Source organism: Fulmarus glacialis, unplaced genomic scaffold, assembly GCF_000690835.1.
Source record: "Fulmarus glacialis isolate BGI_N327 unplaced genomic scaffold, ASM69083v1 scaffold19611, whole genome shotgun sequence".
In the NCBI taxonomy this organism is placed as follows: Eukaryota; Metazoa; Chordata; class Aves; order Procellariiformes; family Procellariidae; genus Fulmarus; species Fulmarus glacialis.
The window spans coordinates 5,095-31,823 of NW_009194922.1; the positions used below are offsets into that span (position 1 = coordinate 5,095).

The following is a 26,729-nucleotide window of genomic DNA, read 5'->3' on the forward strand; positions in this document are numbered from 1 at the left end:
TTACAAAAAACAGTAATTGTCCTGTCTGGCTGACCTATGACAGTCAAACCAGAAAACAAAAAAAAAGTTTTGTTGTTTGTTTGTGGTTTTTTTTTTTTCTTTACATTTTAAGAGGCAGTTCTTGGTAAACTTCATAAAAGGTTTAAAATAAAAAAAAGTTTAAATATAAAAAGGTGATGTACACTGAGCTACAGGCTAGTTACCATTTTTTTTTTTTTTTTTTTTTTTTTAAACACAGCAATTTTCAGCACCAAAACCCATAATAATTACCTACAGGAATGAAACCCCCATTCACAGGCATGAGAAAAAAATCCTGCTTCATTTGAATGTACTTTAAAGAAAGTGGTTTTTTTGTGTTTATGATTGCGTATTAACAAATGAAGGTCTGAAAACCTGTAGTTAACATTGAGAAAGATAACGGACAGTGCTGTTTCCATTATGAGAAATTTCATTAGAAATAGTTTGCTGTTCCTTTATTTTTCTTTCCTCAGTATGCTGTCTTCAATCGTGCTCTAAAACAACTGCAAGTTTGGAGTGTTTGGCAGCCTTAATGAACAAAACCGTCTTAAAAGCTGAAAATTCAAAAATAGTGAGATTTCCGACTGATACACTCAACCTTTAAAAATCAAACTATTAAAAATTCAGACTACTGTAGATATAGAAAAAAGTGGTTCAAGGTCTAAAATCTGACTACAATCCATCCTAATATAAATAATTTTGTCTATTTATAATATAAAAGTTGAAAGTGATTTACTGTCTGAACAGTCATAGAGTCTCTACTGTTTCCACAAATAACTGATGAATACCCAGCAAAAAATTCAAGCCAGCACACAAAATGGTACCAACTAGGCCTGGAAAGCTAACTGAATTCTTTCAGTAATATTAAGTTCCTTCTTTCTCAAAGACCTGGTAACTAATTTCTATCCAGAAGAAGGCTGTTCTAAAAATTATAGTGGCTAAACTCTATGAATAAGTTAGGCAAATTATACTATAAAATTTTAAAACCCAGATTCAGCTCAGTGGGAGTACTGGAGCTCAAAAACAACAAAAAAAACCCCATTTCATTTTGTTAGCCACTTTACAGGACTTTATTGCAAAGAGAAGAAAAATATTCAACAACTACTACTTTGGACATTTCATATACCTACTTACAAACAGGTTACAAATACAATTCAGGGTAGCACTTTATTCATTTTATTATTTTTTTTAAACACATCTCTGGGATTTCCAGATACATCAGTTTTAAAAAGTTGTATCCTTTATTAGTGAATCTGAATTCATTGGCCAGTTGCTGAAAAATTTTTTCTTTTTAATTGAAAGTTAAAGTTTTAGCCAAAAATTCCAGTACTGTGTATGTAGTGGAATATCAGGTTAAATTTTAGATTGCGCTCATTTCACTATTATAAAATAGCAAAAGTGAACCGTCACAGATACAGACAAATGGATAGACAGGCTCATCAGAATGAAGCAGAATGTTTTCACTCCACCAGACTGTACTGTGTGTAGAATCAAGAACAGGACAGATGGGATAATCCATTGCCAAAGTCTTTTTTGTAAACTTAGGTTTACTCTTATTACTGTACAATATTTAATTCTAAATTACCCAATAAACGGGCATTTATTCAGATAACAGTTAAACAGCCTTGTTCATATTGAACTCTTTAGTTCTGTGGTGCAGCGATTGCAGTGCCTTATGGCAGTTGTCGTAAGCACACTTCAGTATTCTTACACTGTACAAATAAATTTAGTTCCAATGCTCTATGTAGCATTCCAGAAGAAAACTGTAATGTAGAGTGCCATTCTAATTCAGTGGGACACGTAGTGTTATGTGAAGTGATAAAAATGAAAGTATACTTAAACACTGTTGCACATTCCCTAAGACAAGATGTACACAAATTAAGCTAGAAAATTTGAACTAAGATTTTTTTCAACGTACATTCAGCTTGGCACAGTGCAGACTAAATTTAAGACATGAAAGACAAACTGTGTAATGAGCAGAGCTATACTTTAAGTAACATATCATTTTTCAAGACGCCAAAATTGCACTCTAGGTTTTTTTTGGGAATCAGTTAGCAGAATTTGTAGAAGGGTGAAGAGCTGTACAGGCCAGGTATAATTTATACATTTTCAAAAAATAATCCTACAGTCCCCAAAGGGAGAGATTATTGTCATGGAATGACTCCCTCTACACAATATCCAATCCTTCTCACGCTGCATTTACTTTTCAGCAACTGTAAATGAGAAAAATAAGAGAGTTAAGTGCTTGTACCTCATAAGCCAAAAAAGCCAAGTTATTTACATTTACAGTAGACCGTATCCACTATTTACATAGCCTTTAAGAGCCCAATTCTTAGACTACTCAGGTAAGTGCTAATAAAACATCTGCTTTAGAATAAGAAATTATGCAATGCAAAGCATTTAAGATGCTGTCTGTTACCAACAAATTTACAGCACGATAAACTGAGTATCCAACCTTGATTGCCTTAACGAAGTAAACATTACAAACGCAAACCAATTATAACCCAGCTCCATTTCTCATGACTGTTGCTATTTTTCCAGGCCAGTGAGAACTGTCTGGATACCACCTACCAGCTGCTGCAAAGTTTTGACTTTGCTATTTTGGGAAGATGAAATGGGAATGAAGGGATCATTTGGCATTAATCATCCTAAAAAAAAAGTTTTATTTGCATAGGGAAATAACAATTTGCAATCTCTGTATTTCTTTAACGTTTCCAGAATAATTTGTTAAATGGTGATCTCCAAAAGTAAAACAGTACATCATGTTCCTACTGTACCAAAAGTTCTTCTCTAACCAGAAGTTCAGACGCTTAGTATCTGTATTAATCCTCAAAAAAAGTATAACAGACATTCCTACAGGGAAAAATGACACTGGCTGAGTATTCAGAAGCTCGGAACAAATTTATATTTAATAGTAAAATAAAGTTCAAGAAAGTTTTGTTCCTTTACTTCCATAATGGACAGGTTCTTCCAAAAACAAGATAGGAAAGTTGGAATAAATTACGACCACTCTCCTGCTTTTAAGTGCTAAACTCTGCTTGGTTCTACAGCAATAGGTAACATGCTGACGTTAGAGGAATTATATGAAAGCTTTACAACTGCTTAAGGGATTCTGGAAGCATATTACGTGAGAGTTTTTTGGTTTGTTTGTTAAAAAGGGGTCCTAGCCAATACTTAGCAATTTTTCACTCCTTCATGATTTATCTACAAATAGTCCAAAAGTCAAAGTGCTAAGTCTCCTATTTAAATTCCCCAGGACCAACAGTGAAAGCTCTTCTCCAAAGCAAAATGCAAGCTCAAAATTTAGTTAGTTATTGCTGATTCTATCAACTGTTACAAGACTCTTAAAGAAGTATGAGACTAAATAGGCTCTCTTCAGTTAGAACTCTAGGCAACATCAGAGCATGCGCAAACCCATGCTAAAGCAGGCATCTAAAATAAATTGGGTCAATCATACCTTGAAATGTCTCTGCATTGGACAGCAGAGATAGCTACCTGGACTACAAAGGCAATCTATCTGAAGATAATTTCACCCTACCAACGTAATCAAGAATCCATGAATTGCCAGCTCCTTCATCATTCAAGGTAAATGTTATTCAAGGTTAAAGTACACTTCAACCTCTTACTTATTAAGAGACACTACTGAACGTGACCAGGTACCCTGACTAGTACTACAGTCTGAATTTCTCTAAATTGGAGAGAAAGCTTTGAAAAGTCAGTTAGCTAATAAAAAGAAACAAACAAATGGAAACAAGATTAACGTAAGCTGCTCTGGAACCCTTCAAAAGAGAAGCACCCAGGATTCAAGCACCACACAATCATTTTAGGAGTATTTTAAGACTGAACATGCAGATAACCTTAACTAAGGGAAGGCCTAGAAGACATTTATACAAACTCTCAAAAGACGACGACAGAGAACACAGCCAAACATTATTCTTAGGTGACCAAAAGACCAACTATAATGCAGACGTTAATCAAAGAGAGACATGATTCTGTGAGCAACTTAAGCATATTAAGTACCAGACTACGAATAATTACTTAGGAGATTAGAGACATTTTCAAATAAAAGTGCATGTATTAATTTCAATTACTGTAACTGTATTTTAATTAGGCTAACATTTTAAATTTACCAGATGAAGACATGAACTTTTCTGTTAAATACTTCCAAATTACTTACACATGAAGCAGTATGCAATTGTAGTAAGAACAGCAAATAAACAACATATAATAGGGTCATTTTTTATTTCATCGCTGAATGTTTTCTGAAGAAAACCATATTTAAAAAGATACTAGCAAGCCAAAAGAAATTAAACTGTCCACTCCTTTCCCAAACAGTAGCTATTGGCTGTGACTGGTAACTATCTCCAATTGACTGTTTTCACATTTTGTTCCAGTCCAGCAGAACAGATCCAGCCATTTTACAACAAACACCAGTTTTATAACAAAAGCAGCAACAGCATTAGTCAGATGTACATGTATACTCTTCTTCTAACTATAAAATTCTGTAAAAAAATAAGTTAATCTGATTATTCCAGTGATTTTATGCCACAGAATGAATTGTAATAAAACTAATACGAAGAGGTTTAATCACACATTTAAAAATCCTACAAGAGAAACTTACACTTTGTCTTGCCGCCCTCCACCTCCACGCAGTGCAACTGGCTGGCTGTTTTGAGTGAATGCACCTCCACCACGAATTGCACTTGGATGAGTTGGAGAAGCTGCTGGATGCTGGCCAGGACGGATAGGCTTAGCTGCATGAAAAGAAACATGACTTAAATATATACATCACAATATTACCTTTGATTAAAGTAAAGCATTAGTAAATTTGAATACAGTATCCCAAATGTAATAATCAAAATTGAATGCACTTTGAGTAAGAAAACAAGTTTAGGAGATGATATTCTGAGAACCTAACACATTAGTATCAACTATAACAAGCCCTGAAAAATAGACAAGGTTTTGCTTTTATTGTCCCTATTAGAATTAAAGCTAGCAAAGCTTTTGATAATGATTATCTTCACATGTATTATCTGCCCCACCTAATGTATTTCCCTGTAAGAGTCCTGTTTCTTGGCAATAAGAACTCAACTTAAGATGCATCACTAGACAAATTTTCATGAGGGTTATGTTCCTGTAAGGAATCATTATACTCTGCTGTATTTCCCACATCTACTTGATTGATAAGCCACTGGTTACTCTGCTCTGCAAGTGGTTCTGCGTACCGATTACTCCACAGATAACACTGCTTCATCAACTTCTTAGCACCATATAAGAACAAAACTTGCTATATTACTGAATTCAAAAACAGTAGTTTTGACAGGTAATTTACAAGCTGCATACACTCTGATAAACAAACTGTATTTTCAATCAGTTTTGCACTAGCTCTTAACAGGACATGCACAACAGTACAACTTTACAAAGTTCTGTAAATATTAAACCGAAGCATTTAAAGTTTCAGCAGGTTAAGAGTGAATATGAAGTACCTACAGGTAGCAACTGCGTCAGAGAAACACTTCTCAATTTCTGCCTTATAGGAAGCTGATCTCCAGTAAGACATGCCTAGTTCAACTAGACATTTAAATACAAGAGGCTTTATACTTGTGGTAAGCTCACTAGAGAATTCTTTTGTCTTCTTGGAGATCAGTTGAGAGAAAGATAAGACAGGAAAGCACCTGCCTTCAAGCTGCCACTTGAAGCGGTCAAGAAAAAAATTGTAACTTTATTCTGCAACAGCTCTTTGCAGACCTACAGAATATGAGCAAAGTTTAACTGCAATGCTCATTTCAGTTGCATTAGCATTCAAGAGAAGTGTATTGATTACTGAAGTCCTGACACAGGACAACAAAAAGGCCGGAACACATAGTTACTTCTACAACAATAATGTAATAGGCACAGTTAAGTCCTCCACAGGTCACACACTCTCTTGGCCCTCAGCACTTTACAGCATAACGGTAGGTGGAGGAACAAAGGAATATGACTGCTTCCAACCACACAGTAAGAAACACTACTAGCTACTACAGATTTCTGCTTTTTCCATTCTTTTCCCCTAGGGAGGGCTATGGAGTACTCTATGTTTTGGAACAAAGAGCCGAAAAGGCAATTAGGGATCTTGGGATGATAGTTGTGGATTTCTGTGCCCCCCTCCCACAAGATCAAGAGACAGCAAGACAATTTTGTTGTTGTTGTTGAAGGTGATGAATTAATCTCTGTCCTTACTTTGGAATATCTACTTAGTCTTGAAAATTCTTATGGCATCATATTAAAGACCTAAGACTTACATTCAGTGCTAGAATTCTAGGTTGGTAAGCCTTTCTCAGCATGTACAAAAATCCAGCTACCAGGAAGAGACCAGTTTAAAATAAATAAATAAAAAACCCCCAACCAACCATACACCATCACCCACACACGCTTACAGTCTATTAACCACAATATAACTCATGGTAGAAAATACACCATGTTCACGCATGCAGTTCCAACTAGGGTTGAAAGATGCATACATGCACAAAGATCAAAAAAAAATCAGGAAACAGATGAAGCTTTAAAGGGCAAGGGATTCTTTACTAACCAATTTGCGCAGAATGTCCTCTTCTGGCCATATTCTTGGATCTTACAGCTTCCTTTATACGATCTACTTCTTGCTGATACCGTTTCCGATCACGAGAAGCATTCTCTTTGGCTTCCTTCAGTGCAGACTCCAAAGCTTTAACTCTTTCAGCTGTAGCTCTAAGTCGCTTCTCCAGTTTAGGAAGTTCACAGCGAAGATCTGCATTATCACGTACCAGCTACAAAAACAGAATCAATTATTTTCTTGGTACCTCTCTTCATAGGAAGAGCCAACCAAACACCCTCCCACCCCTAAACAGGCAAAGCAGTAAGGCTACTGTATTATCTTTCCTTAAGCTTTTAGTAAATCTAATAGTTCATCAGTAAGATTGTAATTTGAAAATCAGTTACTGTGGAAGAACATGCTACCCAACATAGGCACTTAAAGTCTACATTCTTTTTCAGTCAGAGAGAGACAGGCAAGCATCCCCCAGATTGATGTCACTTCTACAATAAAGCACCTTAAGTATTAAAACTTGAAATTAAGCCTCATTGTACCTGCTTGTGAACCTTTGTAAGCTGCTCAAGATTATTCTCAAGGAAGGAAATCTTCTGTTTTTGTGCAGCACTGCCTCCTGTATCATCTGAGTCAATTTCAGCACTCTGCAGTAACAAAGGCATGGGGAGGGAGAGAGGAGGCTGAGTACAAATCTGAACTTGCACATTAAGATCAAGCCAGAAAAATTACACCACATAAAGATCAATTCCTAATTTAGTTTTGAACTGAAATTTATGCAGCATTGTCAGAAACACCAAGTTTCACTACAGCACCATGTTACCTTTTTCACTCTAGTAGCCAGATCTTGAACAAACAGCTTCCGAAGATTGTGAAGAGTCTGAAGTTCTTTTGCCTACAGTTAAGAACAAGGAATTAAAGACTAAAAAAAAAATTTAAAAAAATAACTCTGAAGGGGGTGGGGGCAAGTACTGACATTTACTTTGGAACATATTCTGACTATCTTACCACAGTCTCTTCCAAACCCTTTAAATCTTGCCTTGCTTGTTCCCGTCTGTCCTGCATAACCCTAAAAGAGAATAAATTCATCCTGAAACATCCAAGCAAAATTGGAAATGATAATGTTTTAAGAGACAAGAGTGATAAACACTATATGGTACAAATGAAAAAAGTTTTTCAGTTGAAGTCCTCAATTAAGGATGTAACCAACAGATGACATCACAGTCAGAAATCCGTATGGGGTGGGGTGGGAGTGGGGGAGTTGCAGGAGGAACAGAGGGAAGTACTTTTAATATTGAAGGAATACAAACAAGTACATTCAGATGCACATATAGAATACAATCATAGAATAGTTTAGGTTGGAAAAAACCCTTAAGATCATCAAGTTCAACTGTTAACCTAGCACTGCTATCTCCACCACTAAACCATGTCCCTAAAGAAAGACTCTCAGAGTCAGGTTCAGGATGAATATTTGGGGAGATCTTATCCTACAAATGTTCTTAGCTCTGACCAGCTGAGATGACAAGTATCACATGTCAGATTAATGATTTTTTCTTTGTTTTGTTCTACCACCTCACTCCCAACACATTTGCCAAATGTGTTGCATCATAACATGTGTAGAATCATTTGCTAGCATCATAAACAACAATCTCAGTTTACAGGAATATAACCTAATGACTATCAACTTTACAGAGATTCTGTCTTCCTATTTAACGTGAAAGCATAACGTGCACTGCTAATGTTATCTCTCATAATTATAAGGCAGTGCAATTACTAAGATGATATGATACAGGAAGGGAATTTAGCCTTTTTTCTTTTTATGACTCAAGGTTGGAATAGGAAGGCCAAGGACTGCATGAAAAGGAAGTGTTCCTATGAAGTAGCCAAAAAGTTTCTTCTCCTCTTGAAATTTCTTCTCACTCGGCCAGTTCCATACTAGTTCACAGCTAAATGATTAAACATTTGAGGTAATAAAATATTCTAAAGAATATCTCAGCATCCTATCCATCTTCCAGACCTCACTGGAAAAGAAGTTCCAGACATCTTATAGAATTCTAAGTAAAAAAAACCAAACAAACAAAAAAAAGTGAATAATCTCCATTGTTTCTGGCCTGTCATTTGCCATGCACATTTATGACATACAATGGAAAATAACTGGGTTCAAAGAGGCTGGGGGAAGACACAGAATACCAAACTAATTTTTAATGTTTCTTTGCAAGTCTTTTGAAAAGGAAAGTTTCTAATATAGCAAGTGCCTTTAAGGGATCAATGCTATATATAGTTTAGCCTGCGAACTGAAATAAGAAGCAATAATGTAGTATGTATATCAAATCCTACAAGACAAGAAAACCTATTGTAGCTAATGCAACTTTTGTAATCATTGTGGCATATACATAAATGAGAAGAAGATGGATTCACAAGACCAGAGTACTGTTAAATTTTAGTCAGTTAAACCAACACTGTATTTCACAGTAAGGCTAAAAGAAAAAAAAAAAAGTAAGTGTTGCGTATTGGTTAGTATAGGCCAATCAGGTCCCTCTGATTATTTCAAATTCTATGATAAAAACCTGAAAGCCACTGTGTGTTTTTAAACATGGCGAAAAAGCATGCACTTTTGAAAAAGTTTTAAGTATAATGTAGTTTTAACTTCTGAGAAGATAAAGTCATATATGCCAGAAAGGGGTCGCTACTGATACTCTAGAAACATTTCCAGGAGATTATGGTCAGATTTCTAGAAGTTGAGAACTATTTCTCAGCTTGACCCTTGGATACTTACCTGCAAGCAGAATTCAATTCTAATTTTTGCATTAACTTTTCAGTCTCTAATTCACTAAAACACTGTATTTAGTTACTCAATGAAGCATGCAGCTGTTTAATCTCAAGAATAAACCAGCTAGAGCCACCTAACTAGTTAAATCACACAAGAACCAAAAAGAGTAAGGGAACTGTTACAAGCCTCTTCCAATCTTACAGCACATAATACTTAGCTGCAAATTGAAAAGTTAATTACTCCCACCTATAGGATATTAACAAAGAAAAAGTTGTGGCCGCCACATCTTTCATCATTTTACTTCCAATTTTAAATATTAAGGCAGTGCAATGGTTTTTTAGAAGTTAAGTTCAAGAAAGCGCTGGAGCCTCTCTCTTTAATAAGCATATCATACAGTGAGAGCCACGTCATCATATTAGGTCACTAGTTTTTAAAATGTAAGTGTTCCCACACACATTTGTTTTATGCACGATTATCACTTACGTAAGTTCATGCAGTTTTCTACTTTTTTCCTGATCAGTTGCTTTTAACTTCTCATGCTCAACTCTAAGACGTTCCTGTTCAAGCATCATCTTCTGGTTTTGGCTGAACACAGAAAGTAAATATTACATCAACTGAACCTGTCAGACACGACATTCAGTAAAGTAACATGAGTTAGAAAGACACTGCTTGAGGAAACCCTTGCCGCTTCCTTCCCACCATACTGTGCTTCTGTACTCACACAGTCCAGAGACATTTGGCACTAATAAAATAATGACAATTACTTACTCTTGAAGTTCAGTGATAAGTTTCTCCTTTGCATCAACTTCATCTCTTAGGCTACTGATTTGTTTCTGATGCGTCTCACGATGACTCTGAATTTGCTGTTCCACTGCTTGCTATTAGGAAAAAATAGTATGTATTCACGAAGTTGCCATTCTTCACTGTTTTTAAAAAAAACAGTGAAATTAACTTACCTTGACTTCATTTGCAGTTTGAACCTTATTTAAGTGCTCTTTCTCCATCTCATGGACTTTTTCTAGTAGGGACAGAAGAGAGAAAAGAAAACACATTTCAGCCAGGTAACTAGGTGATCACAGGGAAGATGGTGTTAATTCCCCCTTCCCTCCCCAACACCTTAAAATTTGGATGAAGTCCCCTCTCACCACAAAGATCAATTAAATCAGTAACATCTTTAATTTAATCCTATCCACAGCAGTTCTTTCAAACAGCAGACATGCTTTCCCGTTGACTAATTCTATCTGTTCAGTAGCAAAAAGCCATTCTATAGCTCTGCACTTCAATCTAAATAAAACAGAACAATTTCCTATTTATCACTATATACTTAAAATGGTGGTGGCAGTGGGTGGGGTGTAGGGAGGCAATTCCTACCCTGTGCTCGGAGTTGAACTAATTCTTCATTAAGGGAATCCACAGACTCTTCCAGTTGCCTTTTTTTCTGTTCCACATTCTGAAGATATTCAGTCAATGACTTGATCTTGGCTTCATGCTTGTAGAATAGAAAGATTCATTTATTTTGGAACTAGGTATCACAGAATTACATCTGCATAAACAGTTTATACTTAAACAAGTAACCTGATCTCAAAAAAAAAAAAAAAAAAGGTGCCAACTAAACTCTAAGAAGAATATGACTACTCAAGTAGATCTGTAATGCAGCCTGTAAGACAATGTCTTTATTCTGGATTGGAATGAAACACATTTTTGGCTGGGAGAAGAGATGTTTTAAATGTTAAATACTATCAGAGGCAAAAGAGTCCCACTGTATTTAGAAGACTGCACTGAAATACGCATCTCCCGATTTAAAAAAAGATGACCATCTGGATTTAAAACAAAATACAGAAAAATTAAATTGCTTATGTAGATCACAATTTTCAGAGTTTTAGAAGTCACATTACTGATCTTTTCTAACAATTGCACTAAAATGGCCTTTCTCACATTAGAAGTAAATTTAACCTGCTATGCAAGCCTACTGTAATCTTACTGTGTTATTGCTACCTCTCCCACTTCCAACTTGCTGCATTAGTAGGCAGAGTGCTCACCAGCCACTGCTTCTTTAAGACTTGTATTTGTAAGGGATCCTGTGATGGAGAACATATGGACCCTAGTATTTAATACAAATGCTACAGAAGCATTATCAGGCTACAGACATATTGCAGAAATTCTGACATCCTGTCACACAATTACTCAGAAGCATCCAAACTGAAAAGAGTATTGAGAATACAGCTGAGTCGCATGGTTGTTTGATCACAATGTACTTTGTTAGGTGTCCAGAAGAAATTGCAACTTTTTTCCCCCAGCAGGTTAACGAATTCAAAAGAACATTTAAGTAGTACAGTGTAAAGAAACATTTACCTGTGAGATACGGAGCTGGCAGGCAGCCAACTCCTTCTCATTTTCTTCCATTTTCTTATTGCTTTCTGCTTGTGTGCCTTCTAACTGTTTGCAACGTTTCACCATTGTTTTTACTTCTGATTTCATTTTACTAATGTATAGTCTCGCGACTGTGAATTCTTCATCTATCATGCCAGTTCCCTCAGGCTGCTGAAAAGTGTGGAACAACACATTTAGAAAGCTCAGATAACGAAACAGAATTAAAGATAAGCTGGAGCAACTTAGTGCCCAGCACATGCCCCCCACCTCGACTGATAATCAGAGCACTTACACACCAAAATTTAACTTTTAAGTTTTCTGATTGATTATTTGGAAATTTGCAGAAAGGTAACGAGTCGCTTGAAGAGGGAAATACAGTTCACTATAGATTTCTAACACTGCTTACATTCTTGTCCTACAGTGATCTTCTAGATTTATCTTTTATTTCAGTTCCTCATTCCATTTTTAGTAAGTGACATCTTGATTGCCACTGTAGGTCAGCATTAGATTTCCACAACAATGCTGTTGATTATGACCATTTCATATGGCAGTTTAACAGCATGAATTAAAACACTACTTCAGAAAGGCCCAAAAAAAAAAAAAAAAAAAAAAAAAAAAATCACACCTGCTCGTCCTTGTCTTTGCATAATCAAATTGTTTGGGACCTGGTAAGTCACAGCATAAGCAAGGGATAAGCTTATGCCCAAATTATTAATATGCATGAGGCTTCCTATGGTGGTTATTTTTACCCTAGTAAGAAAACTGACCCCACCTATCCACAATGTATGTGCATAATACCCAGCATTAAAAATCACACTAATTCTCACCTTGACATCATTATTTCCTACCGCGATTCCTATCTCTGCAAGATCTTTTAGTAAGGAGGCCATCATCTCCGTTGCACGTTTCTTCTGATGGTTGGTCATTTCCTTAAGTTTCTGAAGCTCCGCATCTATACTGGCTAGAGTTACCTACAGTAAAAGAAGTTACACTTTAATAAACAAAACACACTCTTGTTTCTAGAGCTACTTTCATTTTATTTATTTAAACACAGCAACATATGGTTGCCTACTGAAATGTTTCATTTTTATGTCTAAAACCAGATTGGTATCAACCTATGTGAACACACCACATAGTAAAAATTTAAAAGTCCTAGAGTGGCAGTATTTCTTCTGAAAAAAAATGGAAAGTACTGGGGACAGAGGCCTTCAGCTCACAAAATATAGTCTTACAACTCTGCAACAAAATTCACATCAACATTGTTAAACAACGTTCAGAGTTATATATGGTTAAATATTGCAGAGGATTGCACAGGAAAAAGGTACATGGACCACAAGTCGAACACTTCTCACTGTATTTTGGTAAAGGAAAACAATTTCTTTACTTGCAGAGCTGTTAACTCTTTCCTACTTGCAAATCAAAAAATGGCACCCAGTTCCAAGAGTTCATAAGCACTACACTTAATCTAGAGCAGTTTTTCAGCTAGTTTGAGCTGCTGTGGTTGTAATGGCTGCAGCTCAGCAGCTTGCATACTCAGAAGTTATCTACTCTTTGTTCTCCAGTTCTAAAAAATGCCAGAAGTTTTACAGCAGGGAAGTTTCAGCCAGTGATGCCAAAGGATGGTTACTGCATGGGTTAGCTGTGACAGACTGAGAACACTGAAATGTCTTAATTTTACTACATCTCAGAACAGATGTTGCTTTCTCGTGGATTGAGTTATTCATGACACTCAATGGACGTTAGTTATAATATCTAGAATCACTTGATTATCTAAAAACTAATTAAGAACAACAACAAAGCAAACAAAAAAACCCAAAAAACCAAACCACACACTTCAGAATCATACACACATACAGCTAACCTATTCCACCAAATTCTAAATACTGCTCATAATAGGAAGACCAGAGATCATTTGACTTTCAGCCAATGTAAGTTACCAATAAAGATTACTCAGCTCAGAATACTTAGAAGTTTAAAGAGAGGTTTCATGATCTTGTGAACATCAATTTTAATGCCAGTGTTCTATCTAGTAAAATCTTACTAACTGATAATTGAAAGCCACATTCACTAGAAGACCCAGACCCACTCAATTTTTATCTTCAAGAACAGAAAAGAATGAGACTTGCACCATCACATGTTCTGGCTGCAATGCCAGCAAACAAGCTGATCCTTTCCAGTACTTAGAATTTTAGGATAGTGGGTAGAGTATTAACAGTTTAAAACTGATCCAATTCTGCCAAATAATTAGCTACCAAAATTGTCAGTCAATTCAGAAACTATGCAGGTATGTGAGGAGGCATATGGTATTCATCCTGTGGGACTGATGCTGCATCTGTATTTTAACCAGGGCGATCTTTTGGAATATGTCCTCAGTGTTCAGGACTACTCCTTTCAGAACGTAAAATCAACTGCCTATTTTTGAAGGCATCAAGGTAAATTATATTTTATGTGCCATAAATACAGCATACAAATACACATTCCTTTCAAGAAAAGCTGTAGCATGCTCACTGCAATTTCAAGATTGGAAGGAGCAGATTCTTAAGTGAGGATTACCCCAACTGCACCAGAAAGACAAACAAAACTGAGTCAGATTACCAGGATGTCATGAAAGTGTTAACTTCTGATATCTAGGATTTCTCTGAATACTCTTCAGGTAGTAAAATGCAATAGGTACTAAAAAGATGAGAGCTATCAAGGTCAATATTCACTGTGCATTCTTCTGAAGCTTACTGGTTTTAGAAAATCATCTTTTGCTAAAACTAAAAAAGTTTGAGACTTAAGCTTTCATTTTCCCTTGTGAAAAACCTTTAAATGACTTCAAGCAAGAAATACAGGTAAGGCAAGAAAAGTTACATTGAAGACTATCAGTAATTTCTTATCCCAATTTCATACCGATTTTTGATTGAGTTCATCACTAAGCAGTTCGTATTCCTTTGCCTTATCTTCTACTTCCTGAGACTTCTGATCATAATTGACAGCTAATTCTTCAAGGGCTTGTAGCACCTCTTTTACTTCTTCTTTAGAGGCATCGTTTTCAGCCTGAAGGCGATTCAACTCTGCTTGCAGGTTGTCCTGGTCCCGTCTAGTTGATGCTAGGAGCTGCAACATTGATAGAGATTTATTTAAAATTACAACAACAAATAATCATCAAGAAAATTCCATGTATAAATTGAATCTTATTAAAGCCTTTAGCTACTACAATAGCTTATATCTACATTTTTAGTGTCTAGCATCATGCACTAAAGATGCTGAGGACAGGTACAGTGAGAGTAAAATGAACAATTAAATTTATCATCTATATCCATAGTTCTTTAGCTTTTAAGGTATTTTCAAAATGGAAGTGATTACAAATCAAGACACATAAGGACAGCAACTGGAAATGCACACGGAATATTGCAAGTTTTCAAAAAAGCCACTGAACACTACTCATGAGTCTGAAATTGTCAACAGGCTAGGGACTAAACTTCCAGCATTTTAACACTGTTAGCTGCTGAAGAATAACTAGACAAAGTGAGCAGTTGCTAAAGAGGCAGATTTATTTATTTAAATAAGATTAAACAGTAGCTCCAACTTCCTGAGTCCTTGACCCATTTCCTTCTTGCCATGTACACAAAGATTATTATTTTTTAATTTTTGTGCTATATAGAATTATTTTCTCTAATATCCCAGCTAAATGAAATTAACAATTTCATTATTGATAGGTATTTTCCCCATTTAATTAAGTTACATCACTGGCAACATGTGCATATAAATCGTTTGAATATTCTAGCAAGTATGGTCTGAAGTAACACATACTTCCTTTTTTATTATGGGCCATTACATTTCCCTCCTCCCCCTTCTTTCTCTGTACAGCAACTGACTAAAAGTAAACCTTGAAACCGGTTTCTTACAGTAAAGCAAGGTATCTTTTGACAAACTGCTAACTTTGCATGGGGAATACAATTGCCGATGTCTTTGCATAAAATATTTCAATTCCTTCAATCTTCATGGATACTTAAGGTCCAAGTAAATTGGTTTAAGTTTAGCCATTACCGCAGTGTAAGTGCGGGGGAATGAATAGGCAGAGCACTTAGATAAGGAATAAAAGAGAACTATTATACAGTAGTAAGCTGCCATTCTACTCCCTGGTCATAAACTATGACCTATTCAGAACATCTCAAATTTCTTTAAAAGAAAGACAAACAAAAATAGAATAAAGATGCAAGAGCAAAACTCACCTCTTCCTGATCCAACATCTGTGTTTTCAGTTTTTCTACTAGTTGGCTCTGCTGATTAATTTCTTCATCCTGCAGTTGAAGTAAGACTGTGTTCAATAAACTGACAAATACCACTCAGGAAAAATAATCTAAGAGACAGTAGATGTTAGGCATCTAACTTTTCCATATTCTGAGACAATTATACAACTGAAAGTAATAAAAGTAAAAAAAAAATCCTTTTGATTTCACTGGCTGATCCATTAGGCTCTTAACCTGGCACATATGTGTAAAACACCGTGCTTCAAAGACAAAAAACTCTTATACCTGTGCTTTTGCAAGTCTTCTCCAAGTTGTTCTAACTTCCAAGAAACAATTAAGATTTTTTTTTTTCTCTCCAAATGTAGTGCTACTGCTTAAATTTAAAATTATATTCAAATAAAATATGCATAACGTGGAAGGAAAAAACTGCTGTCTTCAAATTACTAATTTTCCTGCTTTCTCATTATTTTCCTTCTTCTGGTACAGTATTATTCCAAACAATCAGCTAGGAATGTCCTACACCCAGAAAGTAGAAATACTGTTCAGGATTCTCATTAACTTTTCCTTCCTAACTTTCATTTTTATCTTGTTTTCTATGTACTGATAACTTTAGTTTTCAGGACAATTTTTAGGAGTTTCAGCAAAGGAGGGAGAGCAACTAAGAAAGGATGCTCACATAGTACTAGATAAGGCAATTCTGATTTCTCTTTATCAGACCTTCAGAATTAGAGTAGGCACTCCCAGCAAATATTTACGCAAGCAGTACTAACAAATGAAGACTGGCAAATTAAATATTACATGATGTAGTTCAAGAAACATTTCCAAGAGATCTTACATTAAATAAGAATGGCATACCTTGTCATCCAGTTGTTTGTATAGTTTGGCAATTTCTTCCTCACATTTTCTTCTCTCAGTATCAGTGAAATTGCCAGTTACTCCAATTGTGGTAGCTGGTTTATCATTAATAACAGTAATATCCTTGTCCACTGCAAAAGCTTCTAAGTTGGCCTTCTCCTTGTCAAACTGTTCATCAACTGGTACAGTCTCCCCTTAAAGAAAAGAATATACTTAGTTTTAGTACAGTCAGCCATGAAGTACCTTCCACAAACTTAGCCTTGAGAAGTATTACATACTGCCTACTAACAGTACTGCTCCACGGGTAATAAGCAATCAAGTTCACATGATTACATGGTAAAAAAGATCATCCAAACTATCTCCTGCTTACCACAGAACATTGTATTTCACCCAGTTAACTCTGCTATGAGCTCCAAATCTCACATCAAACTGTATCTTCTAAAAAGGCACCTAACTTGCCCTGAACACAGAAAATACTTCCTTTTCCCTTGGCAGTCTGTTTTGCTGCGTAGCCATATTTACTTTTAAATTGCATTGCTTCTAATTTAAAATATTTGTTCAGTTACACTTTTATGCTTTTATGTTCATTAAACCTTTTCTGATGAGAACACTTTACTAACTTCACACAGAAAAAATACCACACACGCTAATCAGGCACTTCTCTGGTAAACTAAATTCCTTAGGACCTTATTACAATACATTTTATGCAGTCCTTGGATGGTATGGGCTCTTTCCAACACTCTCCTATCTTGTGTCAATATTCTGGAAGAACTATACTTAACGTTTCAGGTGCAGCCTCATACCGTCTCTATAAAAGATTTAACAAAAAACAACCAAACAAAAAAAACCAACCAAAACCCAAAAAAAACCACACACCGCACTAAACGTACTTAAGTGAGCCCATTTTTCTCAGATTTCCACCAGGATGTGTGCAGTTGTCTACAAGATTGCAAAATCGTCTTCCGTAGCTGCCAAACTCCAGAATACATCTGTAAGTATGACCTATGTTCCTCCTTTCCTGAATTTAAGGCTTTATATTTAACTTGCATTTTGTCAGTCACTTCAATAGATAAGTCGTCGATTATTCAGGAAAAAAAGATGGGCACACATTCCGTACTGTCAGCAATTTTGGGTTCTGGGTGGGGTTTTTTGTCTATTAACACGTTTGAGTTTTAAATGAAGATAAGATCTTGTGATATTGATTTCAATTAGAAAACCAAACCAAAGGGAAATTTTACTCAGTTTCTGCATTTACATTAATATCTTTTTTCCTTCCCCAAAATAAAGTTTTTAGAATGTATGTAACTCTAGTTCTGCAATAAACTAAGTGTTGAAGACCCTAATACCAATATACTTCCAGACATTTTTGCCATTATGTGATTATTGGAAGTTGTTCCGATTGCAATACAGTGAAAAATATGAAGTTCCAATGTCAACTTATTATCCTAGCTTTAATATTCGTACTACTGTCTTGCATAGTGCTCTTATTTATTTTTGGAATCCTGAATACTAATTCAGTGTCCACCGTCTTGCCTAAAGTTTGCAGAACAAAAATATAATCGCCTCTTACCATTCCGCCATCTGTTGAGTTCATTTTCTAGCCACTGTATGGTGTTACGCAGAGTCTTGTTTTTCTCTTTTTCCTTCTCATACTTTTTCTTCCATTGTTCTGCAGTGAGCTCCACGTTGACGCAGACTGTGTTCTTAATGGTCTTTGCTCTACATAGAAAGAGCAAAAAGCTCTAGAACTTTTCTTTTTTAAAGAAAAGAATTAAAGGCTCTTAAATAAAATTTCTACATTATCACGGGTGAAAACGTACACAATTCCCACCCCTTCCAAAAGCTTACTTCTGCTCCCTGCCAACTTACTGTTCTTTCAATTGGATTGATACAACTGTTAATGGACAGAGCAATACAATAAACTTTGTGAAGGCTAAGAAATCTCAAGCTGATTTAGTTAGAAAAATTCAGCTGCATACTCTCCCTTGAAAGAATTCGAGTCAGGACAGTGCACAGCTTTGAACAAAGGATAGCATTCATCACACCTAGCAAACATTTCTCCAACGGAGAGCATAATACTTTGAGGGTGTAAACCATCAAGCTTACTTAAGAAACAGCCCATTTCAACCTAAAAATCCAGTTGTTGGTTCTCCATTAACCAAAAAGGTATACAAGCTATAAAGTTCAGATTGATTGTCTACTTTCAGTCAGGCGAATCTCATCTGAACACATTAGCTTTGGATACGAAACTACAGGCCCTAATAATATATCTTCATGTCACGAAGTTAATGTATAGTTTTCACTTTAGTGCCATAGCTCACTGACCTCAGTAATTCTTCTGTATAGTCTACTACCAAATACCTTCCCCCTCCAAAACATAAAAACAGGAAAAAAGCTTAATGGTAATTAGAAATTTCTCCCCCCATATTATGACTCCTATAAGCATCCTTCTGTAAAGTCGTACTGGAACTGATTACTACCAAAAGGCTCATGATTTCCTACTAAGTTATGTGATATTTATCTAGTCTTCAGTCACTACAGTTCCTGGACTGTATCAGAAATAGTGTGGCCAGCAGGAGTAGGGAGGTGATCGTGCCCCTGTACTCGGCCCTGGTGAGGCCGCACCTCGAATCCTGTGTTCAGTTTTGGGCCCCTCACTACAAGAAGGACATTGAGGTGCTGGAGCGTGTCCAGAGAAGGGCAACGAAGCTGGTGAAGGGTCTGGAGCACAAGTCTTATGAGGAGCGGCTGAGGGAACTGGGATGTTTAGCACGGAGAAGAGGAGGCTGAGGGGAGACCTCATCGCCCTCTACAACTACCTGAAAGGAGGTTGTAGCGAGGTGGGGGTTGGTCTCTTCTCCCAAGTAACTAGCGACAGGACGAGAGGAAATGGCCTCAAGTTGCGCCAAGGGAGGTTTAGACTGGACATTAGGAAAAACTTCTTTACTGAAAGAGTAGTCAGGCCTTGGAACAGGCTGCCCAGGGAAGTGGTTGAGTCACCATCCCTGGAAGTATTTAAAAGACGTGTAGATGAGGCGCTTAGGGACATGGTTTAGTGGGCGTGGTGGTGTTGGGTTGATGGTTGGACTCGATGATCTTAGAGGTCTTTTCCAACCTTAATGAATCTATGATTCTACTACAGCTGCGGGTTTCAGCATAAATTTAACACCTCTAAAAGGTTGAATTAACATACCAGACTAACTACGGTAGCTAAGAGAGAAGTGTACTCTATTAACTCCCGAAGAAGTCAACAGCATGAGGCAGTGAAACTACAGAGCTATAGCCGGAAGACACTTCCCAATAGCTCATTCAAGAAATACTAAGAGGAATAGAAAGGACCTCCTAGATTCTAAAAGGAGACCAAAAAAACTCCACTATTGCAGAATGCAGTCATTACTCCATACCCACTAACTACCCATATTCTGCCAGGTTTTTAAGAAGTTCTTAAGTCATCTATGGTCTACTTTCCATAATAAAAATCTTCTCTGAAAAGACCAGTAGAAAACTATCTTGCTGAACTAAAGTGGAAGAGGTACGCTAACATAAAAGACCAGATGAACTAAGCGAAATGCTGACAGCTTTTGTAATGTGCTCCAGTAAATGAAGTGATTAAATCCAGTGGTCAGGAACTGGAGTATTACAATGAAGCATTAATAACAGAGTGGCAAAGAAGAGATATGTAACAAAATACCAAATTTGAAATGGGTACTTATAAATTCAATTACAAATGACACAGGAATTTAGAAGTATTAATTCAAATGTTACTGGAATGCTAGATACAGGAAACAGACCAGAAGATATAATTCAGCACGCTGTCAAAGAAAAGCTGGCAGAGGACAGGCTCTCCCAGCACAAAAAGGATTCAGCTTAATAGGGGAAAACTTATTCCTCCCTCCTTCCACTTAAAAAAAAAAAAAAGAAAGAAAAAAAAAAGAAAGAGTATTAATTACCCTCCAAGACTATATATTAAACTGCATTTTGAACCTAACTATACGCTGTCTTCCTGGAAATACCGAGTCTTCAGGATCCTGCCAAGTTTAAGGATTTTTATGTAGATAAGATAGATCACAGCACTTAGACAAGTGTGCACTGAAGAATTACAGAAAGTAAACATTCTAATTAGTTTGGTTCAGGAATCTTAATGGAGTAACTTACTTATTTCTCGTTCTGCACTTATTTCCAACCATAGCAAGAGAAAAACATTAAGTAATGTACTCACCTTTGGCCAAACAGAAGAGTAGATTTAGTTTCAGATTCATTGTATGAAGACGGAGAACAGCAAATAACAATAGTGGTTCTGCAATTACCCCCTAGTGAATCTTGAAGGATTCTGGTCATTTTGCTATCACGATATGGAACATAAGTCTACCAAGAAAATGGTTAAATGAATCAGTCACAGTTTTTCAGACACATTACTGAATTTGTTGAAATAAGAGCTATGTTTTTGCTAGGTATAACTTCATTAGAAAGACATTAAATTCTACTTTAATTCATAAAACATGAGACTGAACACATATGGGATGACATAAAATTGTACTTCTATGTTTGGTAACTTCTAGAGTACAAGAAAACTGTCCGTATGATGCTTAGGTCCCTCAACATTAACTGTAACTTTATTAATCATCAGTGTCAATACAGTACAACAATAACAGCTGTTTGCAATCCATTGATGCATTGGATTAGTTTAAAAGACTCCATGCATATCACCAAGATCAGTAAAGAATTTCTGCATAATATCACGTTCAGAGATGCAAGCCTTTAACCTTGTAGTATGAAAATACAAAAGAGAACACTTACACTGCTTTCAGCCAAAGCTGAGATGACGTTTCCAAGAGCAGATAAAGACTTGTTGATGTTCTTAGCCTCATCCAGCACAGCACCTTCTGCTCCAGTTTTACTAACCTATACAATATTTCGGTAAATTACTAAATGCATCTTCAAAAAACACCTTCCACATTTAGTATAAAACTTGAGTGATTTTTCCACTTTTCAGTCAGTCTCCCTGACTTTATGAGGTACTCATAAGCAAGTTGGATTAGAATAAGCAAACTCCTCCTCAGACTCCTTCCCTGATTCACCATCAATTTTTCATTCAAAACTCAGTGTTTGAAGATGTTTCTGATTTTTTAAATTGAAGTGAATATTTTCCCTGCAAAGTACGCCTTTTCATAGAAGACAAATATATGGTTAAAAATTTCTATCAGATAAACAAAGTTGTGTGAAGTTTGTCAAAAAGTTTGAATTCCTTAAAGTAAAAGGAAATAAGCGTTATGAATAATTTACAATATGAAAGCAACCAAGAGTTAGAACTTTGTCTTAATGAGAAGGTCTATATAGTTTGTCCAGAGGTCATCCTTAAAACAAAAAACAACAATAAAACAAATGAACAAACAAACATAAAACCAACCAAAAAACAAAGAAAACCCCACGACAACACAAAACCAATCAAACCCCAAACAAGCCACACACTACTACTCTCCCCCACCACACCCCCCCGGAAAATACAGCAAAGAGTCTATATTAGCAAGAATTTGTGAGAACAGATTTTAGAGGCTGAATGAGTGCTCTAGGAACTTAAGTAGATATCAGCAGAAAAGTGAAAAAAATTCTACCCTGACACCATTCTATTTACCTTAGCTCTTCTGCCTCAAGGGGTGAATTTGATTTATAATTCTATAACCCTCCCTTTACTATTCTCACCAAGCTGTGATCATGACTACAACTAAGCAATTCTATTTGCCTATGTTTAAACCAACCCAAGACAAGGCATCAAAAAACCTTGCGTACTTCAGAGACTGGGAGAAGCGCGAAAGCAAAGTTTGAAATAAACAGTGAAAGGAACAAAACTACAGATAAAGGAGACCTGCAACCCAGCCTTTTTCTTTAACTTTGTTCTCACTTTAATGCTTCGTTTCATTCTCATTAAAAAAAAAAAAAAAAAAAAAAGACCACTACTAAGAAACACATTGCAGAATAAACACAGGATCAGAGACAACAATGAGGCCATAGAACAAGGACATGAGGAACGAAAACAGCAAGCAGAAAGGACTGAAAAAGATGGGGAATACCCCAGAAGCAAAGATTAAAAGAATGCAAATCCAGCTCTTAAAAGGCTAAATTACGGTCTATAACTGATAGAGAATAAGCAAAATGGTACATATTTCCTTTCCTGCTTTAAGCCACTGACACAGGAAAGCAAGCTGTCATTTTAAACAATGTTAATCAGAATTTCAAATTAAGAAACTTGGTACTACTAAATAAGAAAAGTCAGATATTTCACATCCATAAAACTCTTTATTCCAGTACCTGGCTACCCAACACACCTGCACACTTTCTTGCTCTTACAGATACCAAGATGGAACTCTAGCCTGTTTCCTCACCCTATTCCACATTTACAAATCCTTACTGCAGAAATGCAGATCAGCTTAAAGAGGTAGTACCTAATAGCCAACCTAGACTAGGATTCAGAAACCAGATTTCAAAGTCAAAATTAAAACACTTCAGAGATGACAACTGAACAATCAGTATTACATTAATGTAAAATATTTGATTGCAAAGAATAACTGGCATTCTTCAGAGCAGAAAAAGAAATTTAGAATTACCTTTTCACTACCTGCCAAGTCCACAAGGTAAAGTTTTCCACTTAGTTTCTGTTCTGTTTGAGTATTCTCTTGTTTTACATTAATAAGGAAAATACTATGACTTCGGGAGCTGTGTTCATTCATATCTATAATCCAAAATATATAAATTGTCAAAAATATTTGTACAACCAAACTAACTTAACAAAATGGTATCTTCCCACAGTGAAGCGACAGATCTAAACCCAATGAAACTGTACAGAGTAATCTCTCAATGACAATAAAATTAGAGGCAGCAAAATCAATAGTATCGTCTAATTGAGTAACAAAGATCCAGTCTCCCTTGGGCTTCTATTAATACCACATAAGCTCACTGATAAGATTTGCTAGCCTGTCAACTATAGATTTCACACATTTAATTTACCTTATTAGAACAGAAAGCACATTTACATTCTGATACCAGAACATATTCTTTTTTTTTTTTTTTTTTTTTGGTAGATTTACAATGTATCACATTTTATCCTTTTGTGAAAATTTGAACTAGATGGCCATAACCTTTCATCCCTTTCTGGTTTAAATACCTACTGTTCCCTCTGCTGTGAAACACGCAGAGTAAACAAGACTTACTGAATTTAAAGAACTATTTTAGTTCATTAACGAAACTTAAGCTGACTGCAATCTGAATGAGAACATCTGCCTATTTCTTCTTCCTTTTAACCATAAATCCCTCAGAGGCCTAAAAGGACCAGCTTATTGATGCCACAGAAGCAGCTTAACATAGAATAATATCTTTCTATCCAAATTTTTGCTATTTCTCCATTACTTAGTCTGGTCTTCACTTCAGAACCTTACTACCTAGGAGCAACGAAGCTGAAATGCAGGACTGAGTCATTCCTTAAAAGGAACATCATATTTTAATTTTTGATCCTTAACCAAAGAAATGAGAAGAAAAATCTTTCATTTTCTTAATGAGTGTATATTCTCTCTTTTCCTGAATAAAGAACTAGACACAGGAAGATTGTGAAACTCACCCTCAAACTGGCTCTCAAAGATTTCTGACAGTCACTTCAGTCGCTAAGAACTGAAGTATTATTTTGCATGCACCTCATCTTTTTTTTTTTTTTTTTTTTCTTTTCTTTAAGTAGTCCTGCCACTTCCTAGTCCTGCTTCTTGTGGGAATTCGGTGACCTATGACATGGCTCCTTTCAACTCTGTTGCATGCCACAGGCCAAAAAGCATGGGACGTTGGGATGATGCTTAAATCTGCAGCATGTCTGAATATATAAGCTTTTCTTAGAATTCACAACAGAATGGCCGAACTATAGACAGGCCACAGCACCTTAAAGATTCATACGTTAATTGAAACAAATGCCACAAACTGGGATTTTGCACAATTCCTAATGCAGAACTACACCTTTTTCTCAATGATTCAGAGCTTTTCACTGACCACTTACTCTCTCCTTTCAATCCAAGTCTAAGTAACAACATCTAACAAGAAATTAATTGAAATACTTGTTTCTGAAAGACATGTTGAAACTGCTTATGCTAGACTCTTTCAAAAACCTGAATTATTTAGCTCATTATTTTTGTCTTCCCTACTTTTTAAGGCATACCAGTCAATAAAGCACTAAAAGGAGACAAAATACAACACTTACTTGTAACTGCTACATGTCGGTTTGATTTTCCTTCATCTATAGTATCCATAACTTCTTCTGGACTACATACAAAACGCTCTGTGCAACCCTTTGGAAAAAAAAAAAAAAAGGCAAAAACCCACCACACCAACAAGCCAGAAGTAAATTGTGTACACTAAAGGAGTGAAAGATTAAAACATATCAGATTGATGCTCACCTTTACATAGGGAACTCTATTTTTGTCCTCATGTACCGAAAGATTGGTCTTTGAAACTGGAAGAGAAAAAGTTCCAAAGCTAAGGTATATATGATTTCTTTGCAAAATGAATGAGCTGTGTACAACGCATGTCTGAGTCATTGATGTTATTTCTCAGCAACACTTTTTAAAAAACTTAATATACATGAAACATCACTACTGCAGCTTTAGTATTATTATATAGATTAGCTCCATGCTTTCTTATTTTGATGTACCCTTATCATTTACAGGTTATTAGCATACTCCATACCTATCTTAGTATCATAAAAAGGGTTTTGAGGTTTTTTTTTTTAATCTCTCTCTCCAGAACAATTTATTTTTTATGTTCAATATAAATAAAAGGCTTACCATCCAAAAGGTCCCTTATTTTATCCAAGTATATTTCAAAATATGACACCTAGAAGTGGGAAGGGGAATAAAGATACAGCATCAGAAAGCAAAAATGCTTTGCTTTTTGATCAGAAGGATCCAGCATGATTATTATGACCTCCCACATAATACCACATCTAGCTCAAGTCCTTAAGGGTGAACTAAAATACACCTTAAAGCAGAAACTATTTTGATCAAAAGCTTCAAGCCATAGGTTATCAGGATAGCTACCATCAATGTTTAATGGAAACAAGATTAAAGTGTTAACGTAATTCTTCTTTAAGAAGAGTCAGTTACTTCAGAAATAACTCACATTTAGATTTTCCAAGTTACAGGCATTTGAAACAGATACAGAACATCCATTTAACCATAGACTACTTCCAGTTTTAATATAGATTAAATAAGTAACAATGAAGAAAAGTTTACCTTAATATGAAACTCAAGATTCTCATCCATAGAGTAAATGTAATTAAAAATATCTTGCACTATTCTTGGAATAATACCCATTCCATCCGGGTCATGAAGCTTCCCCTTATTAGAAAAAGATACAATAAAATGAAACATTCATACTGAATCCAACATCACAAACAGTATCCAAAGGCAAAACAAACAGTTAACAGTCAAATTCGTTTTAAAATGTTGACAGGTACAATGCACTTATTTTATATAGAAAGGAAAGTCTTGACCATCCATTTAGGCCCAGCATTTGCCAGGAGTGAAAAGAACAAATCTCAGAAATCTCCCAAACTACTAAAAGCAAAAATGTATATTAACATTATTCTTGTGTTTCTCATCCTGCTACTGAAGGCAGAATGAGAAAAAATACAGTAATTGCCATTCTCAGTTCTAAAAAAAACATTTTGGGTATAAAAATGTTGCAATGGAAAGAAAATTAAAATTGCAAGACGAAAACAAGCAGACATCTTATTTCTAGAAAGATAAGACTATTGTGATGAAAAGAGATGACAGTGACATTAGAAGCAAAATTACTTTAAGATTTCTTACTTCCATAGTGTGTGTCTTTCCAGACGATGTTTGCCCGTAAGCAAATATTGTACCATTGTATCCCTCAAGTACATCTA

The 26,729-nt window shown here is 35.8% G+C and overlaps 1 protein-coding gene across 1 annotated transcript in view; it reads right to left on the reverse strand.

The window, feature by feature from the left end:
- Positions 1-1,064: 1,064 nt before the first annotated feature.
- KIF5B (kinesin family member 5B) overlaps positions 1,065-26,729 on the reverse strand; it is a 31,607-nt gene continuing 5,942 nt past the window's right edge. The window contains exons 3-26 of the mRNA XM_009587938.1: positions 26,653-26,726; positions 26,074-26,178; positions 25,627-25,675; positions 25,240-25,295; positions 25,044-25,131; positions 23,413-23,537; positions 21,608-21,712; positions 21,030-21,175; positions 18,381-18,529; positions 16,811-17,004; positions 15,938-16,006; positions 14,613-14,819; positions 12,548-12,691; positions 11,703-11,891; positions 10,722-10,839; positions 10,307-10,368; positions 10,119-10,228; positions 9,834-9,935; positions 7,589-7,649; positions 7,404-7,475; positions 7,123-7,227; positions 6,587-6,803; positions 4,640-4,772; positions 1,065-2,231 (exon numbers count right to left, since the gene is read on the reverse strand). Coding sequence (XP_009586233.1) covers positions 2,225-2,231; positions 4,640-4,772; positions 6,587-6,803; positions 7,123-7,227; positions 7,404-7,475; positions 7,589-7,649; positions 9,834-9,935; positions 10,119-10,228; positions 10,307-10,368; positions 10,722-10,839; positions 11,703-11,891; positions 12,548-12,691; positions 14,613-14,819; positions 15,938-16,006; positions 16,811-17,004; positions 18,381-18,529; positions 21,030-21,175; positions 21,608-21,712; positions 23,413-23,537; positions 25,044-25,131; positions 25,240-25,295; positions 25,627-25,675; positions 26,074-26,178; positions 26,653-26,726 — 2,687 coding nt within the window. The 3' untranslated portion in view covers positions 1,065-2,224. The remainder of the gene's footprint in view (positions 2,232-4,639; positions 4,773-6,586; positions 6,804-7,122; positions 7,228-7,403; positions 7,476-7,588; positions 7,650-9,833; positions 9,936-10,118; positions 10,229-10,306; positions 10,369-10,721; positions 10,840-11,702; positions 11,892-12,547; positions 12,692-14,612; positions 14,820-15,937; positions 16,007-16,810; positions 17,005-18,380; positions 18,530-21,029; positions 21,176-21,607; positions 21,713-23,412; positions 23,538-25,043; positions 25,132-25,239; positions 25,296-25,626; positions 25,676-26,073; positions 26,179-26,652; positions 26,727-26,729) is intronic.